This window comes from Ceratotherium simum, chromosome X (assembly GCF_057802395.1).
Source record: "Ceratotherium simum simum isolate JZ-2026a chromosome X, ASM5780239v1, whole genome shotgun sequence".
NCBI lineage: Eukaryota > Metazoa > Chordata > Mammalia > Perissodactyla > Rhinocerotidae > Ceratotherium > Ceratotherium simum.
In genome coordinates, this window is record NC_141940.1 from 116,186,121 (window position 1) to 116,204,808 (window position 18,688).

Genomic DNA, 18,688 nt, shown 5'->3' on the forward strand with positions numbered 1-18,688 from the left:
GTTAGCTCAGGGCTGATCTTCCTCACTCAAAAAAAAAAAAGAGAGAGAGAGAGGAAAATCAATTTACCAAATAATAACTGAAAGCTCTGGACTAGCCAAAGACCACATATGTAAGGGCTTCAAATAAGTCAGAGATCCAATTTTCAAGGGTTTGTGAACAAGCAGATCACAAAGAACTAAAAATGCCCAACGTACAAAAAAACACGTTCAACCTCATTCATAATTAAAGAAATACAAATAAAAATGCAAATCAAAGTAAGACACCCTCTTTTACCTACCAGATTTAAAAGGATGATTTAAAAAAACAAAACAAAGCTTGGTATGGGCAAACAGGTCCCTCAGTACACAGTCCTGGGGCGTCTAAGTTGGCAGAGTGCTACTGGTTTTGTAGATGTATTTACCACTATCTATCAATGTCTGAATGCACATTCACTTTCACCCAGTGATTCCACCACTAGTCTCACTCAAGGGCAAAAGCTATTCAGCAAACCACTGCTTGTTACCACGCAAAATCACCTAAATGTCTACCAATAAGGAACAGGTTAAATAAATAATGGTCATCCACACAAGGCAAAACTATGCAGCTATTCAGAAGAATAAGGTAGATCCATGTCAGTATGGACAGATCCCCAAGGTATAATTAAGCAGGGAAAAAGAAACACCTGGTGCAGGATGAACATGTCAGTATAAAAAAACGTATTCATATATAAACCAGTATATGGATGAAATTTTTCTGTAAGATAGCCCCCAAATTGTTCATCATGATTACCTCTAGAGTATGGACCTAGAAGTTGGAAATGAAGGAAAACTTCTTTTTTCATTTTATACTTTTTGGTCCTATTTTAATTTTTTTATTATGTGAATGTAGTATTTTCATTTTTTAAAAAAGACCTTTGAAGTTAATTTAATTTTAATCAAGTTAATTTGAGGTTGATATCACAGAATTATACTTGTTCATTATGCCACCACTACCCCAAGCTCAGAGTCTGAAGACTGCAGGAGTTTGGATCTCGTTCCATGTCATCTTTTTCCTTCATCCTGCTCTATGGACTTCCGGGTCTGTCCTCCCAAATCTTTACACTCACGTCTTCTACTGGATTATAATAGAAGTAGGATCTACTAAGCATGAATTTCTGTAGCAGTTCTCATTTATTTCCTTCTTAAAATAAGTCTGAAAATCGAAATATCTCATTTAAACTTGGCCTCAATTTATGACTATGGCTAGGACAGCTGCCAAATCACTTTACCAGTTTTAAAAAAAGGTTCAATCACGGATAATTATTCCCAAGTGGAATCAGATGGTCACTATCTAAGCCTACTGTTTGGAATATATGGAATACACAAAAGAGGGTTAAGTTAACACAGTATATATAAGGCTAAGTTCTGAGTGAAGGGAGGAAGAAAAAACCTAACATTTACTAACCGCTATGTGCTCGACATTTTAAATACATTATTTAGTTTAGCCTTACAATTCTAAGATAGTGAAAATATTACTCCATTATATAGATAAACTAAGGAGCAAAGCAGGAAGTGAGGTGGGAACAAAGCTATTACTTGAGACCTACATTTATTGAGCCTGGTATGGAGGTAATGCTTCTATGGGGGATTGTCCTAAAGAATCACATTTAAAGTTAAGAATCATGATGAATACTCAAATGTCCATCAATGGATGAATGGATAAACAAAATGTGGTACATACATACAATGGAATATTATCAGCCTTAAAAAGGGAGGAAATTCTGACACATGCTACTACACGGATGAACCCTGAAGATATGTTAAGTGAAAGAAGCCAGATACTAAAAGACAAACATTGTATGATTCCACTTAAACGAAATACGTAGAGTAGTCAAATTCATAGAGAAAGAAAACAGAATGGTGGTTGCCAGGGGCTGGGGGCAGGGAGAATGGAGTACAGAGTTTCAGTTTGGGAAGATGAGAAAGTTCTGGAGATGGATGGTGGTGATCACTGTTAATGCACTTAATGCCACTCAACTGTATGCCTAAAAATGCTTAAAATCATAAATTTTGTTATGTATATTTTATCACACACACACACAAAAATAATCATGATGAATATATTTTAGTTTAGAATGTTCTTCAAGCCTTTAGCAAATAAAACCTAACTTTATACTGGTCATCAGGAATTAAATGTAAAAATATTCTGGTTGCTACGATTACTGAATTGCTCCATTACCAAGATAAAGCAGCTGGGTCAGTAATAATGGGGATGCCACATTCCTAAGAACAGGTCTTAGGAACAGGCTCATGGAAAATAAGCCTATTCTCTTCTGACAGAACGGTCTTGGGAAAGATGAAACAAGGAAAAGCAGACCCCACTTCTGGTAAAACCCGAGGGTTGTGGTTCTCAAAGTACAGTCTGTGGACCGTTCTAGGTAGTCTGCAAGCTCAAAAAACTATTTTCATAATAAGTCTATGTCATTTGTCTTTTTTGGTGTTGCTATTTTGCACTGCTGCTGCAAAAGTAGTAATGAGTAACATGGCTGGCACCTTAGAACAAATCAAGGCAGCGGCACCAAACTATACTAGGAGTCACCGTTTTCTTCACCACTAGGGACAGGGTGGGGGTGGGTGGGAATTTTTTACTTAAAAATTCCCTTGAGAAGAGGAAAGTGATTGAATTGACTTAGTATAAGGAAATAGGAGGCCATCAGATAATGGAATATCTCATACACAAGATTTTTTACACAAACCTCAAGGTAACCACTAAACAAATAATCAAAACAAAACCACATATGATAAACGAAGAGAAAACTAGAAGAGTCATAAGACAGAACAACCAGGCTGAATTGGAAGTCCGAAACAAATGGGACAAGAAACAAAGGAAGCGCAAAAGAACCAGAAAATAAGTGACAAAACAGCAACATTAAACCCTCATATATCAATAATTACCCTAAATGTAAATGGATTGAACTCTCCAATCAAAAGATACAGAGTGGCAGGATGGATTAAAAAGCAAGACCCAACAATATGGTGCCTCCAGGAAACACATCTCAGCACTAAAGACAAGCACAGGCTCAGAGTGAAAGGATGGAAGACAATACTCCAAGCTAATGGCAAACAAAAGAAAGCAGGTGTTGCCATACTCATATCAGACAAAGTAGACTTCAAGATAAAAGAGGTTAAGAAAGACAAAGAAGGGAAATATATAATGATAAAAGGGACACTCCACCAAGAAAACATATCACTTATAAATATATATGCACCCAACACAGGAGCACCAATGTACGTAAAGCAACTATTGACAAACCTAAAAGGAGACATTAACAACAACACAATAATAGTAGGGGATCTTAATACCCCACTTACATCAATGGATAGATCATCCAGACAAAAAGTCAATAAAGAAATGGTAGACTTAAATGAAAAACTGGACGAGATGGACCTAGTAGACATATACAGAGCACTCCATCCAAAAACAGCTGACTACACATTCTTCTCAAGCGCGCATGGAACATTCTCAAGGATAGACCATATGTTGGGAAACAAAGCAAGCCTCAATAAATTTAAGAAGATTGAAATCATAACAAGCATCTTTTCAGATCATAATGCTATGAAACGGGAAATGAACCATGAAAAAAAAACTGCGAAAGTGACAAAAATGTGGAGATTAAACAACATGCTACTGAACAACCAACGGATTACTGATGAAATTAAAGGAGAAAGCAAAAACTATCTGGAAACAAACGAAAATGATAACATGCCATACCAAACCATATGGGATGCAGCAAAAGCGGTCCTGAGAGGGAAACTCATAGCGATACAAGCCCACGTTAACAAACAAGAAAAAACTCAAATAAGCAACCTTAAATTACACCTAACAGAACTAGAAAAAGAAGAACAAACAAAGCCCAAAGTCAGCAGAAGGAGAGAAATAATAAAAATCAGAGCAGAAATAAATGAAATTGAGACCAAAAAAACAGTAGAAAGGATTAATGAAACAAAGAGTTGGTTCTTTGAGAAGATAAACAAAATCGACAAACCCTTAGCCAGGCTTACTAAGAAAAAAAGAGAAAAGGCTCAAGTAAATAAAATTAGAAATCAAAGAAGAGAAAGTACAACGTATACCACGGAAATACAGAGGATTATAAGAGAATACTATGAGAAATTATATGCCAACAAATTGGACAATCTAGAAGAAATGGATAAATTCTTAGACTCATACAACCTCCCAAAACTGAACCAAGAAGAAATGGAGAATCTGAATAGACCAATCACAAGTAAAGAGATTGAAATAGTAATCAAAAACCTCCCAAAAAATAAAAGTCCAGGACCAGATGGCTTCTCTGGTCAATTTTACCAAACACTCAAAGAAGATTTAATACCCATCCTTCTCAAACTCTTCCAAAAAATAGAGGAAGATGGAACACTTCCTAAATCATTCTACGAGGCCAACATCACCCTGATACCAAAGCCAGACAAAGACAATACAAAGAAAGAAAATTACAGGCCAATATCGCTGATGAACATAGATGCAAAAATCCTCAACAAAATACTGGCAAACCAAATACAGTAATACATTAAAAAGATCATACACCATGATCAAGTGGGATTTATACCAGGGACGCAGGGATGGTTCAACATCCGCAAATCAATGAACGTGATACATCACATCAACAAAACAAAGAATAAAAACCACATGGTCATCTCAGTAGATGCAGAGAAGGCATTTGACAAGATACAACATCCATTTATGATAAAAACTCTCAACAAAATGGGAATAGAAGGAAAGTACCTCAACATAATAAAGGCTATTCCCACAGCCAACATCATACTCAATGGGGAAAGACTGAAAGCCATTCCTCTGAGAACAGGAACGAGGCAGGGCTGCCCACTCTCACCACTCCTGTTCAACATAGTACTGGAGGTTTTGGCCAGAGCAATTAGGCAAGAAAAAGGAATAAAAGGAATCCAAATAGGTAACGAAGAAGTGAAACTCTCACTATTTGCAGATGACATGATTTTATATATAGAAAACCCTAAAGAATCCGTTGGAAAACTATTAGAAATAATCAACAACTACAGCAAAGTTGCAGGGTACAAACTCAATCTACAAAAATCAGTTGCTTTTCTGTATGCTAATAATGAACTAACAGAAAGAGAGCTCAAAAAGATAATACCATTTACAATTGCATCAAAAAGAATAAAATACCTAGGAATAAATCTTACCAAGGAGGTGAAGGACCTATACAATGAGAACTACAAGACATTACTGAAAGAAATCGATGACATAAAGAAATGGAAAGATATCCCATGCACGTGGATTGGAAGAATAAACATAGTTAAAATGTCTATATTACCTAAAGCAATCTACAGATTCAATGCAATCCCAATCAGAATCCCAATGACATTCTTCACAGAAATAGAAAAAAGAATACTAAAATTTACATGGGGCAACAAAAGACCCCGAATAGCTAAAGAAATCCTAAGAAAAAAGAACAAAGCAGGAGGCATCACAATCCCTGACTTCAAAACATACTACAAAGCAATAGTAATCAAAACAGCATGGTACTGGTACAAAAACAGACACACAGATCAATGGAACAGAATTGAAAGTCCAGAAATAAAACCACACATATACGGACAGGTAATTTTCGACAAAGGTGCTAAGAACATACAAGGAAAGTCTCTTCAACAAATGGTGTTGGGAAAACCAGACAGCCACATGCAAAAGAATGAAAGTGGACCATCTGCTATGGCCATTCACAAAAATTAACTCAAAATGGATCAAAGACCTGAAGGTGAGACCTGAAACTATAAAACTCATAGAAGAAAATACAGGCAACACACTATTTGACATTGGTCATAAAGGAATCTTTTCAGATGACATGCCTACCCAAACTAGGGAAACTAAAGAAAAAATAAACAAGAGGGACTTTATCAGATTAAAGAGCTTCTATAAGACAAACGAAACCAGAATCAAGATGAACAGACAACCCACCAGCTGGGAGAGAATATTTGCAAAACATACATCTGACAAGGGGTTGATCTCCATAATATATAAAGAACTCACACAGCTGAACAACAAAAAAACAAACAACCCGATCAAAAAATGGGCAGAGGAAATGAACAGATACTTCTCCAAAGAAGATATACAGATGGCCAATAGGCACATGAAAAGATGCTCAACATCACTAATCATCAGGGAAATGCAAATCAAAACAACACTAAGATATCACCTCACGCCTGTTAGAATGGCTATAATCACCAAGACAAAAAACAACAAATGTTGGAGAGGATGTGGAGAAACAGGAACCCTCATACACAGCTGGTGGGAATGCAAACTGGTGCAGTCTCTATGGAAAACGGTACGGAGATTCCTCAAAGAATTAGAAATAGAGATGCCCTATGATCCAGCCATCCCACTACTAGGAATCTATCCAACGAACCTGAAATCAACAATCCAAAGAGGCTTATGCACCCCTATGCTCACTGCAGCATTATTCACCATAGCCAAGAAGTGGAAGCAACCTAAGTGTCCCTCCACTGGTGACTGGATTAAGAAAATGTGGTATATATATATACAATGGAATACTACTCAGCCATAAAAAAAGACAAAATCATCCCATTTGCAACAACATGGATGGGCCTGCAGCGTATTATGTTAAGTGAAACAAGCCAGAAAGAGAAAGACAAACACCGTATGATCTCACTCATATGTGGAACATAAACCAACACATGGACAGAGAAAACTGTATTGTGGTTACCAGGGGCAAGGGGGGTGGGGGATGGGCACAAGGGGTGAAGGGAGTCATATATATGGTGATGGACAAACAAAAATGTACAACCCAAAATTTCACAATGTTAAAAACTATTAGAACATCAATTAAAAAAAAAAAAATCCCCTTGAGAACGGGGCTGGCCAGGTGGCGCAGCGGTTAACTGTGCGAGCTCCGCTGCGGCGGCCCGGGGTTCGCTGGTTTGGATCCCGGGCATGCACCAACACACTGCTTGGCAAGCCATGCTGTGGTGGCGTCCCATATAAAGTAGAGGAAGATGGGCATGGATGTTAGCCCAGGGCCAGTCTTCCTCAGCAGAAAAAAGAGGAGGTTTGGCATGATGTTAGCTCAGGGCTGGTCCTCCTCACAAAAAAAAAAAAAAAAAATCCCCTTGAGGAGGCAATATAAATGATTTTTATTAAATTTCAACCCTTGAGCACACATCGTTTGAATTCTGTGTGAAGACACAGCAAGGACACATAGGGCACTTCTGCTGCACGCCAAAGTACAACGGCGACCTTGAGGAAAAGCACTAATGCAACTGTTTGAATTACGAGCCCAACTAGCAGCTTTTTTTCATGGATCATCTTTTTTTTGTTCTGTTTTTCTTTCCTCTTTTTAAAAAGACAAACCATGGTTGTTTATTCAGACCTGGGTATTTGGCAGACATTTTTTCCAAAATATATGAAGTGAGGCTGTCACTTCAAGGCAAACAACTGACAGTATTTGTTGCCAATGATAAAATTTGAGTTTTCAAGCAAAATTTAGAATTTTTGAAAACTATCTTCCACCGTGAGCTTGACAGTTTCCCAATACTTAAAAAGACTTTTCTGATGAGATCAGTGGTGATATTAACTAATGTGATTTTAATACTGTATAACAAAATCTGTTAACATTTGGAAGATCAACACAATTGAGTAAACCAATATTTTCCAAACAACTAATGGATGATGTTACAAAATGATGCATTGGGAAAAACATCCATTCAAAGTGCAAAACGGACCAACAGATTTTAACATAACAGCACAAAAAGTTCAGTAGGGTTTCAGATCCCACATTGGCAACTAACCTTCAAGAACTACCAGTTGCCAAGTTTTGATGTAGTATCAAAGAATTTCCACAATTACCTAAAAAGGCTATTAAAATACTCTTCCCTTTGCCAACTACAAATATACGCGAGGCCAGATTGTCTTCATATACTTCAACTAAAATGGCATATTGCCATAGATTGAATGCAGAAGCAGCTATGAGAATTCAGCTGTCTCCTATTAAGCCATTCATTAAAGAAATCTGCACCAATATTACCTCAATAAAAAATAAATTTAAAAAAATCTACAAAAACAAAACAATGCCACTTGTCTCACTAACTTTTATTTTGGAAAATCAGTTATTTTTAATTAAAAAAACACCTTATGTTAATGTGTGGTAGGCAGCTTCTGACATGGCCCCCCATGATCCCCCTGGTATTCACAACCTTGTGTCATCCCCTCCCCTTGAGTGTGGGTTGGACCTAGTGACTGGCTTCTAATGAAGAGAGAATTTGGCAAAAGTGAGGGGATGTCACTTCTATAATTGCGACAAAAGACTGAAGCTTCCTTCTCTCTTGTGCTGGCACTCTCTCTTGCCCATTACGATGAAGCCAGCAACCACACTGTAGGATGCCTATGGAAAGGCCCATGTGGCAAGGAACCAAGGGAGGCCTCCAGCCAACAGCTCATGAGGAACTGAGGCTTCAGTCCAACAGCCCACGAAGAACTGAATCCTGCCAACAACTAGTGAGCTAGGAAGTGAATCCTTCCCAGTCAAGCCTTCAGATGACTGCAGCCGACAAGACCCTGAAGCATAGAGTACTCAGCTAAGCCACACTCAGATTCCTGACCTACAGAAACTGTGAGATCATAAATGTTTCAAGCACTAAGTTTTGAGGTGATTTGTTACACAGCAATAGATAACTAGTACAACATCAGTTCATTTTTACAATGAATAATATTTTTAAATTTTTGTTTTAACTTCTAATATGAGAAATATTATTAGATATAACCTACATAAACAAAAGCTCCTGAAACCAAAAAGTTTGAGAACTGCTGTCCTGGTTGTGGTAGAACAGGGAAAAAGAGAGACCAGAAGGCCAGCTCAGTCAAACCATGGTCTGAGAGGGGTCCCTATCTTGGCACCCATAATTAAGCAGATCCATCTCTAGGGACTATACCCCTGTCCTCCCCAGGTGGGAGGACAGGGAGAAGAGTGCCATTTCTTTCTTGCTCAGCCACACCTGACAATTTGGCCTCTTTCCCCCTTTGTTAAGTGACTGGTGTACCAATCAGTATAACCCACACTGGTGGTGAGGGAGAACTGGTATAAACCGTCTTCCCTTGGCCTTCATTGCTCTGGCTCATTCAGAAGACTCTCCAACAGAAGAGTAATCCTTCTGAGAGTAATACTCAGAAGTATCTTACAGGCAGGTATGATGAACAAACAGCCTCAGTGATAAGGTAATTTTAAGTAATTTGTCCATGGTCATGAACCTAGGACTTGGAAAGCAGAGACTGAATTCTTATCTTTATAACATGCTAAAAAGTATGTTTCTTCCAAGGCTATGTTAAAACCAAACAAGTGTGATGATGGCCACACAACTCTGCAAATATACTAAAAACCAGTGAATTGTATACTTTAAGTGGATGAATTGTATGGATCTGAATTATACCTCAATAAAGCTGTTTTCCAAAAAATTAATAAGTGAATACATGAATGAAGCTAGAGCAATGATGGGGTTCTAAGGAGGAACATAAATTGGAGGCAAGATAAGTTCTAGGAGTTGTCCCAACTCCTCACTTGCAGCAGCAAAAGGCTCCAGAATGATTTGTCACAGAATATAGGAGAACAGGGGAGCACTCGAAGGCACTAATAGGTAAATGAGAAGAAAAGAGAAGCAAACCAATGCTGAAGTTAGGATGAGGGAACCTGATTTCCCCCACTGGTGAAGAAGCCAAGAATGAGCAAACAGGTCTGGAAAAGATCTTACTTAGGACACAGTGCCTTTGGCTTCATTATCTCTCTTGTAGTAGCAGGTGCTACTATCTATAGTGGTAGGTGCTAACATCTGTATTAGACTGTGCACATCATTTGCCTTTTAAAATGAGGATGATGGCATTAGATTTCACTTAACTTCCACAGCTATTTCTTTTATAAAACTAAAGGATGCTGGACTCATGATTTGCAAAATCACTTCTAGCTCTAAAACTGTAATTCAATGATTATTTGCAATCTGAGAGATACCTGTATTAGCCTAAACACCTATCTAGGCAGCAAAAGAATCTGGAAATCCAAAGATTTTAATGCCCAAAGCTAGTGAAATATTCTTGGGCCTGACCTATTTTGCAGAGAGGCAGGGTCACACCATTAGCATCTTTAAGCCATAGGCTCCTAAGACATAAAACGGTCCTCTACTTTTCTGAGTTATCTAATGGAACATCCCTGGCCTGATTTTATGAAGTCATCCTTCGCCAGCTCCACGTGGGTGGATGCACCTCTGAAACATCAAGCCTTCTCTTTTTACTTGTCCTACTTACCCAGACCACTTCAGCTCTTTGTTAACACCATGACATGTGGACTTTAAGAGAGACTTTAAAAAAAGCGTCTCTCTAAACCCTCTACCTTGCAGTTTATCCAAATAACACTTGGAGGTGCCTTACAGGGAATTACAGCACATCTCCTAAATCATGTATCTTAAGGTCAACCAAGGGCCTAAGTGAATGAATCAAAAGGGAGTAAACATTTAAGGCTCAAAACTCCCCTGGTTCCTGGATTACAATAGCATTCCTATACCTCCAATGACCCAATCCCACCCGCCATAACTTGTTTTCACTTAGCAAAAACTATTACTCATTTTATCTACCATCAAGTTTTGCTCACATTCAGTAAGGAGCACATTTTTATTTACTATCCTCAAGAAAGGTGTTAAGAGAGCACAAAACACAGGGAATATGGGTAACGGCTTTGGAGCCCAAAGTGCCCGGCCTTTGAATATGCCACTACCTCCCTCCTGGGTGGCCATGGGGAGGCTGACCTCTCAGTTTCCTTATCTGTAAACTAGGGATGAACAGTACCTACCTTCTAGAGTTGTAAGAAGATTAGACATAATGAATATAAATTGCTAGCGTGCAGAACTGTTATAATAATAATAACTGAATAAGGATGCATTTGCAGATTATGCAAAATGCCTACATTGTCACTTTTAATATGGCCCACATGTCAATCCAAAAACTCCTCAAAGAAATGTGCTTCTAAGCTATTGGCACATCTTCCTCGCCAAACCATTCTACTTTGACCTTTCTGAGAGTAGGGAAAGAAGAAAAACGAAAGGTAGTGGTTTAGCAATATTACTCATGGCAGACTACCAAGTAGGAAGTGGGGGACAATGGGGGTCGTTCTGGAGACATTTTGGAAACGTAACACAGAATGCAAATCAACACCCTGAGCAATAAATGCTAATAAAATTATTTTGATAGCACAGGAGGAAAATATTGGTCATTTTATATATCTTTTCTTTCAAGTAATAAAATTTAAATTTATTTATTTATTTATTTTTCCCCCACAGCCCCAGTAGATAGTTGTATGTCATAGTTGCACATTCTTCTAGTTGCTGTATGTGGGACGCGGCCTCAGCATGGCTGGAGAAGCAGTGCGTCAGTGCGCACCCAGGATCCGAACCCGGGCCGCCAGCATCAGAGCGCACGCACTTAACCGCCAAGCCACGGGGCCGGCCCTCAAGTAATAAAATTTAAGTAGTTATAAGTACCAAGAGAATTTCAACTAGGAAATAAATTGAATCATAAAATATACTCTCAGAGTTCAAATCCTTAAAGGGTCACTTGACCTATTTTTATCCTCTTCTGGAAATGCCCCACTTGGGAAAATTTTAAACACAGCTAATTCTCAATATTGATGAATACTGTATTAAATTTGTATACTACTTTACACATTTTAAATACTGTCACATCTGTTATATTAACTCAAAGTTACTAATAATCACATTAGAACCAAAGCAAAAGCAATTGAGGGGGAAGAGGAAGAGGCAAAAGGATTTCTTTGGGATATTAAGTTAAAACTTACTAGGTCAGCAGAAACTGTCCATGTAGTAGGGTACATCAGTTGCACTATCAATTACACAATTATATACCAACTCTAGGCCAACTTCACCAACTCTATGTTATTTAAGCAAGTTTTTGTTTGTTTTGTTTTTTTTGGACTGAGCCTCAGACACCTTATCTATATATCTGGGGATATCACCTACTCTGCAGAAGTAAGGAGACAGAACGCAAGCATGTCTTAAGCACCTAGCACAGTGCAAGAAACAATGAGGACTCAAATTTCTTTCCTTTGAAACACAACTCTCTGAAAAGTATAAAATCTGAACAGCATATCTATTGAAAAGAAATCTATTATAGTGAATGCTTCTGTGAAGAATCCCACACAAAAGCAAATCACATGCACCCTGCTTTATGGCATCTGGATTTGACATGTACACTCCTAAATAAAACTTCTCTAGTCAAGACCAATATAAATGCCACACAAAATAACATATAAAACATCTTCCAGTAATATAATAAATGTGGCATATTCTGATCTAAAAATGTGGTATTACCAGAGGAATGTGCTGTATCTGGTCTGCTCTCATTACTGCTTTGCCTGTTTGGTTCCCCGTGAAAAAGAAATTTACCAAAGCTTGATAACAGAATTAGACGACAATGTTGTAAATAGAAGATCACTTTGATTCTTATTACTTAATCTCTTTGCCAGAGGAGTGGAAATTCATCAAGTCCGCAAATGGCGAGAAAAACAAGATAAAGAAACAGTTTCTGCCCACCCCACACTCTCGCCCCACCCTGACCTGATTTCTCCTCATTATGTCTATCATAGAGAGATTCTGGGAAGAGGGAAGAATACAAAGGTCAGAAGATGGATTTACAAAATAGCAACTTAAAAGCAACAGTAATGGATCTTTCATATATTCTCACCTCCAAACCAAGTAAAATTCCACATGCCTGGCACTGTGCTGAACACGTCATATCCACTCTTATTCTTCACAACAATCCTATGTGGTATCAGCATCATCCCCACTTTACAGATGATGCAACTGAGGCTTAGAAAGATGGAGAAACTTGCCCAACACTGCACAGCTAATAAGTGGCAGAGAGCCAAGCGTCTTGACTCCAAAATCCATACTATGTACCCACCACTACACTACTTATTACTGTAGTGTAGACGAAAGGGTATTGGGTTCCAGACTCGGCTTCACTCCTTGGGCAAATCACTTGACCTCACTGAGCAGTTTGTCATCTGTAAATGAGGGCAATGACAGCTGCCCAGCCTTCTCCATAGCATCCAAGTGATGCTGAAAGAGTTAACGTACGTGCAAACGTGCCGTAAAAACTATAGGGCACTACGTAAATCTAAGAGTGCGTTAATTTGAGCCTAGGTTCCACATATCTTTACCCTTCCAAATGGTTTACTGACCTAAAAATAAGTTTAATTTAAATAATTTTTAACATTCCCAAGCAAAAATCTAGTTTAAAAAAAAAAAAAAAAAAATCAACCTTAGACACTCCGGAAAAGGCAAAACTACAGCGATAGTGAAAAGATCAGTGGTTGACAGGGATTTGGGGGAAAAGAGGGAGGGATGAATAAGGGGGTTTTGGGCAGTGAAACTATTCTGTACGATATTGTAATGGTGGATACATGTCATTACACATTTGTCAAAACCCATAGCATGTACAACACCAAGAATGCACCCTAATGTAAATTATGGACTTTAGTTAATAATATATATCAATATTGGCTCATTAATTGCTAACGAATACACCACACTAATGCACGATGTAAATAATAGGGGAAAGTGGTGTGTGTGAGGGGATATATGGGAACTCTGTAATTTATGCTCAACTCTTCCATAAACCTAAAACTTAAAAAAAAAAAAAGGTCTTAATTAAAAAAAAAATTAAAACACGTGACACGTGGCTAGTATGACTGAGGAATGGAATTTTTAATTTTATTTAATTAACATTTAAATAGCTAAATGTGGCTTGTGGCTATCATATTAAACAGCACAGTTTTAGACAATTCAAGAGACCCCTAGAAATGTACTGTAATATTAACTTTAGAAGAAAAAAGTTACCTCAAGAGACCATTCAAATGGATGTAGTTATGAAACAATGCCACAATTAAGTGAGGTCAAGACTAAGTAGATGGTTAAAACAACCAGAAACCAATAAAGCCCATCTCCAACTGTTTCTCACTTTACATCCCATAATGTAATCAAATAGTGACACAACGGTCACTTTTCCTTTAATTCCTTCAATAATGTCAAACAACCCAATTAATTAAACATCATTTCTGCTTCCTGAAAAATAAGGCCGTGGTCAAGTTAGAATTAGGAATATTTTTTCAAGTCAATGACCCAGAGGAAATAAAACTTACGGGTCCTAAAGAAATAACTTAAAAGTGATTTTTGCAGACACAAGATATTTGCTCAATTTTTTTAAACGAAAATTCAAAAACTAATACTTAACCATGTATTTCAATTTCATGTCATAGTCAATCGTAAATCAAAAGGAAAAAAAAGAGGCCCAGGAAATCATGAGCAAAGACGATAGGTGCATGAGGTAAGTAAGCAAAAATGAGCGAGTACAGACACACGACTATTCATATCTAGACCAAAGTGCACCTCTTACTGTGGTCGTTTAAAATCCTAGTTCATTAAACCTCAGTTCCTAATTCAGACTTTTGGTCCTTATCCCAGTGGCATAAGAGGGAACTTAGTCCTCAATTGCAGTGGCTTTTTATCTGAGTCCTCCCCTGGGGGACCTATGAAATCAAACACTGAGATTGGCTCTCCACCCTCCGGCAGTAAGCAAAGTGTCCAAAGTGACGGTGTTGAATCCCTAGAGTACATTCGGTCCACAGCGTTTTTTTCAGTCCTGCAAGTACTGGATCTTTCTTTTAGAGTATAAAGAGAGGTAGAGAAAGAGAAGTAATTGAGAACTAGTAACACCCTCACGCAGAGACATGAAAATACCTGACCTTAGAAACAGGCCCCCAAAAGCTAATTCTTGACACTTTGCTCAGATGTAAACCTAACCTTTGTTCTTTTCAAAGTTCATGAATCGCATGAGAAAAATATTATGTCGTAATTTTATACAGGAGTGACTTTTAAGAGTACTCAAATGCATAACTAAGTAATATTAAATAGCCCTGAGTGATCAAGCAGGACGGCCAACAAGTTGAACGTTTCAATATGTTCAACTGCAAGGAAAAAGAGACGGGGTTTGCACCTTTCCAGCCCCTTTCTCCGCAGTTCTCCAGTCCTGGGCCCTGAAAGCCCTGTACCCCATTCGCTGTGCAATCTTCTTCGAACTCCACACACTGACTCCAGAACAAGTGGAATTCTCCCATTCTGAAGGTCTCGATTTTCCTATATCCAGGGAGACACTGAAAACTCCTTAACGGGAGTCAAGTTAGGCAAGGGGAACGGTCCAGCCTGTCTCCCAGATTAAGCGAGACCAAAGGCCAGGGTAGGAGAGGCGCTCAAGTTCCCGCTCACCAAAAAAGAAAAAAGAAAAGAAAAGGGGGGAAAATAAAGAAAGAGCAAGACGAGGGAGGGAGGCTGGACTGGGAAGACCGGCTATCACACGATGCTGCTCCCAACTCTGCGGGACCCAGGTCCTCCAGCATCGTCTCCCCACCGCCGGCCCCACGTGCAGCCTGGCCCGTGGCGCCCAGAGATGAGCCCCAGGATCTGGGTCCCGGGGGCCGAGAGGCCCCTCCAGCCCCCTGGTGCTCCCCCGCCCGCGCAGTGGCGGGGAGCGCAGGGGGGCGGGGGAAGGGGGGCGCAGCGCGGCCCCGGCTCCCGCGCGGTTATCTTACTGCGCAACAGCCTCGCCCGCGCCGCCCGGGCGCACCCCGCAGCGCGCCCTGCGCACCTGCCCGGCGCGAGGAGGGCGAGCCCGGGACTCCAGGCAGCCCCCCAACGGCGGCGCCGAGCGCGAGGAGCGCGGGGACCACACGGAGGGCGGGGGCTGGGAAAGAGAACACCTGGCGCCCCGGCCCCGCGGCGCCGGCCGCACGTGGCTGTCACACCTGGCGCGCCCCCGCCTCACACCCCTTCCCCCTCACACCCGGCTGCGCCCCCTGCCCTCCCTCCCCCCTCCGCCGCCCCCTCCCACCCTATCCATCCTGGTCCCACTCCGCCCCCACCTGCTCCCACTGTCGTCACCCACGGGAGGGAAGAGGGCCGGATGTTCGTCCCGTGGCTAATGGTAACCGGGGAAAGTGAAGAGGTGGACCCCGAAAAAGCCAGCCCAAGCATTCCTCCGGCCCGGCAACAACGCCGGCGCCCCGCAGACTGACCTTCTGCCGCGGGCTGCGTCGCCGTCCGCCCCGTCCGGCCTCAATCGCCTCCTCAGCGCCGCCGCCTCTTCCCCGCGCTACCTCCTCTACCCGCGTCGCCATGAGGTGACGGCAGCAGCCAAACAAGCGGCCCGACAAGAGGCACGGAACCTCACAGGGCCTCGAGCCCCGCCCCTGAACCGCCACAGCCAATCGTCGCCTGCAAGGCTTCCCACGTGACCGGAGGAGGTTGACCCTCGAGGGGATGGAACGGGGTGGGGGTGGGGCGCATTGAAGCCTGGGCTGGGCTTCGGCACCGCAGAAGGGCGAACAGAGGCCGCGCGAGTCTGCGCAGAAGGGTAAAGGGACTCTGGAGCGGACTACAAGTCCCAGAAGGCTGCGCGGCCACGGCTCGCGGGCCCGGATCGGGATTGGTGCGTCATGCGGCGATCTGAGACGAGGAGAGTATCCACCGTGCTAAGCGTGCAGCCTACTGGGACTTGTAGTTTTCTGGGTGCGATGTACCGGTACCGGAAGGTACTCTTTATTATCCTGCGGGAAAAGTTTAGAAATATTCCAGTGTTTGGGAGGAAATGGGATCGGGGACACATTGTTGTGTTTTGGTTTTTGTTGCTCTTCTTCGGAGTTGAGCTCGAATGATTTGAGGATAAGGGGAAATACTTCGTGACTTTCAAGGCAGGAGAGATCTAATGGCTTTCACAATATGAGGTTTCTGGCTGGGACACCTGCCCCGAGTCCTGCCCTCCACCAGAGCTCTCAGCATCGTTTACCTGACCCGAGCTCCTGCGGAGTCGAGGCTGGGTCCTATTCACCTTGGCTGAGCCGCCCTGGTTTCTAGCACAGTTCTCTGCACTTCGTTGGCGCTTAAGACATGTTGAATGTATCCTGCTTTCTCTGCCATTCGTTTCGTTACTGAAATTTTTTAACAAACTCAGTTTGTAGAATCGATTTTTTTTTTCTTGACATGATTGGGGCGGGGGTGGAGTTTTCCTCAGGAATATTCCCTATTTCCATCTGATGGAACCAGATTTCCAATGACCGAGTTTCTGAAAGTCACACCGTCATGAAATCCTGGCATATTATATTAAATAACTCATAAAAATTTGTGTCAATCCTATACCATTTTTTATTAGAGTTGAATACAAACAGTGGTAGCAGACGCCAAAAATTTAATAACATATACATGAGAGTAAATTTCAGTATTGGGGAAATTCCATCTATCAATTTTAATTATATCTGTAAATTTGGGAAAAGTACCATTGTTTTATTTCATGGGCAGAACATCTCAGTACAGCTTTGAGATTTCAAAACTAGAGCAGTAGATAATGAACCCATACCTAGACTCTATATAAAGCTGATGGCCTCAGCCACCATCCCTCACCTTCTTAAAGGCCAAAGTCCCAGAAGATGGAGAATAAATCTATTGGTAATGCTTCTTCTAACCCGTCCAGGGAATTGAGTGTCAAAATGCACCGTTGTTAAATTATGGTACAATAGAACACAATGCAGCTACTAAAAATGATAAACATTTTTTAAATTGACCTAGAAAATATACATAGCATACTGAACTTAAAAAAAAAAAAAAAAGATTCCATTTATATAGAATTGCCTGTATGTTCATACAGAGATGTTTAGAAGGATATAAATCAAAATGTTAATAATGTTTTTTCCTGGGTGTCGAGATTTGGGAGTATTTTTACTTCATGATTTTCTGTACTGTTTGCATATAAATATGTATGGAAGCAAAAAAAATCAATAGTTATCTTTATTAAGAAAACAAAAGAACTATGCAGGCAACCTCAAGTCTTAAGAGAAATAAAAAATATTTAATTGTATTTTATTTATACACGTTCTTATTTCAAAAGGCATTTGGGTGGCTTGTAAACATATGCACAATGTGCCACGACATACATGTGCGTGTAAATATATAGATACATATTATGTCATTCATTCATATGTATATAGAGAGAGAAATGCGAAGAAAGTGAAAGTGAAAGAAGATAGGAAAAATAAGATGAAGTCATGGGTGAGTTGAGTCCATAAAACGCATGCCTAAACATCGAGTAAACAAGCTAGAGGTGGGCCAAATTGTTATTGTGGGGTTCTTGACAGCTGAGAAAAGGGGAAAACACAATTTACAGGGTGATTCACAACATTACAAAATAAAAACAAACTGGTCACTCAAGAGAAACATAACTATTACTGCTCCTGGGAGAAATAGGAATTTTAGAGATATGTTTCTTATAACATCTTTAATGTAGGCGATGGTGGTTTTTAAATCTGTCCACAAGTTCTTGGATGTTCCTCCCTTCCAAAGGTGGCATCTGATTCCCCTCTTCTTGAATGTGGGCCAAGCTTAGTGATTGGCTTCTAAGGAAAACAGCATAGCAGAAGTGATGTGTAGCTTCCAGTGCTGGTGAGAGAAAGAATATCTTCTGCCTGGCTCTCTAGGTCTAGGATCATTCTCTTCTTCCTTAGGTCAGACTAACCTGATTTTTGCTAGACCTGTTCTTTGTTTAGATTTTTATCTTAAATGCTTTCAA

The 18,688-nt window shown here is 40.4% G+C and overlaps 1 protein-coding gene across 2 annotated transcripts in view; it reads right to left on the minus strand.

Moving 5' to 3' along the window:
- The window catches only part of TXLNG (taxilin gamma), a 55,874-nt gene extending 39,598 nt beyond the window's left edge, over window positions 1-16,276 (minus strand). For both annotated transcript variants that reach the window (XM_087427761.1, XM_004435160.3), the window contains exon 1: window positions 16,146-16,276. In XM_087427761.1, the coding sequence (XP_087283887.1) occupies window positions 16,146-16,247 (102 nt within the window). In that variant the 5' untranslated portion in view covers window positions 16,248-16,276. The remainder of the gene's footprint in view (window positions 1-16,145) is intronic.
- Window positions 16,277-18,688: the final 2,412 nt, after the last annotated feature.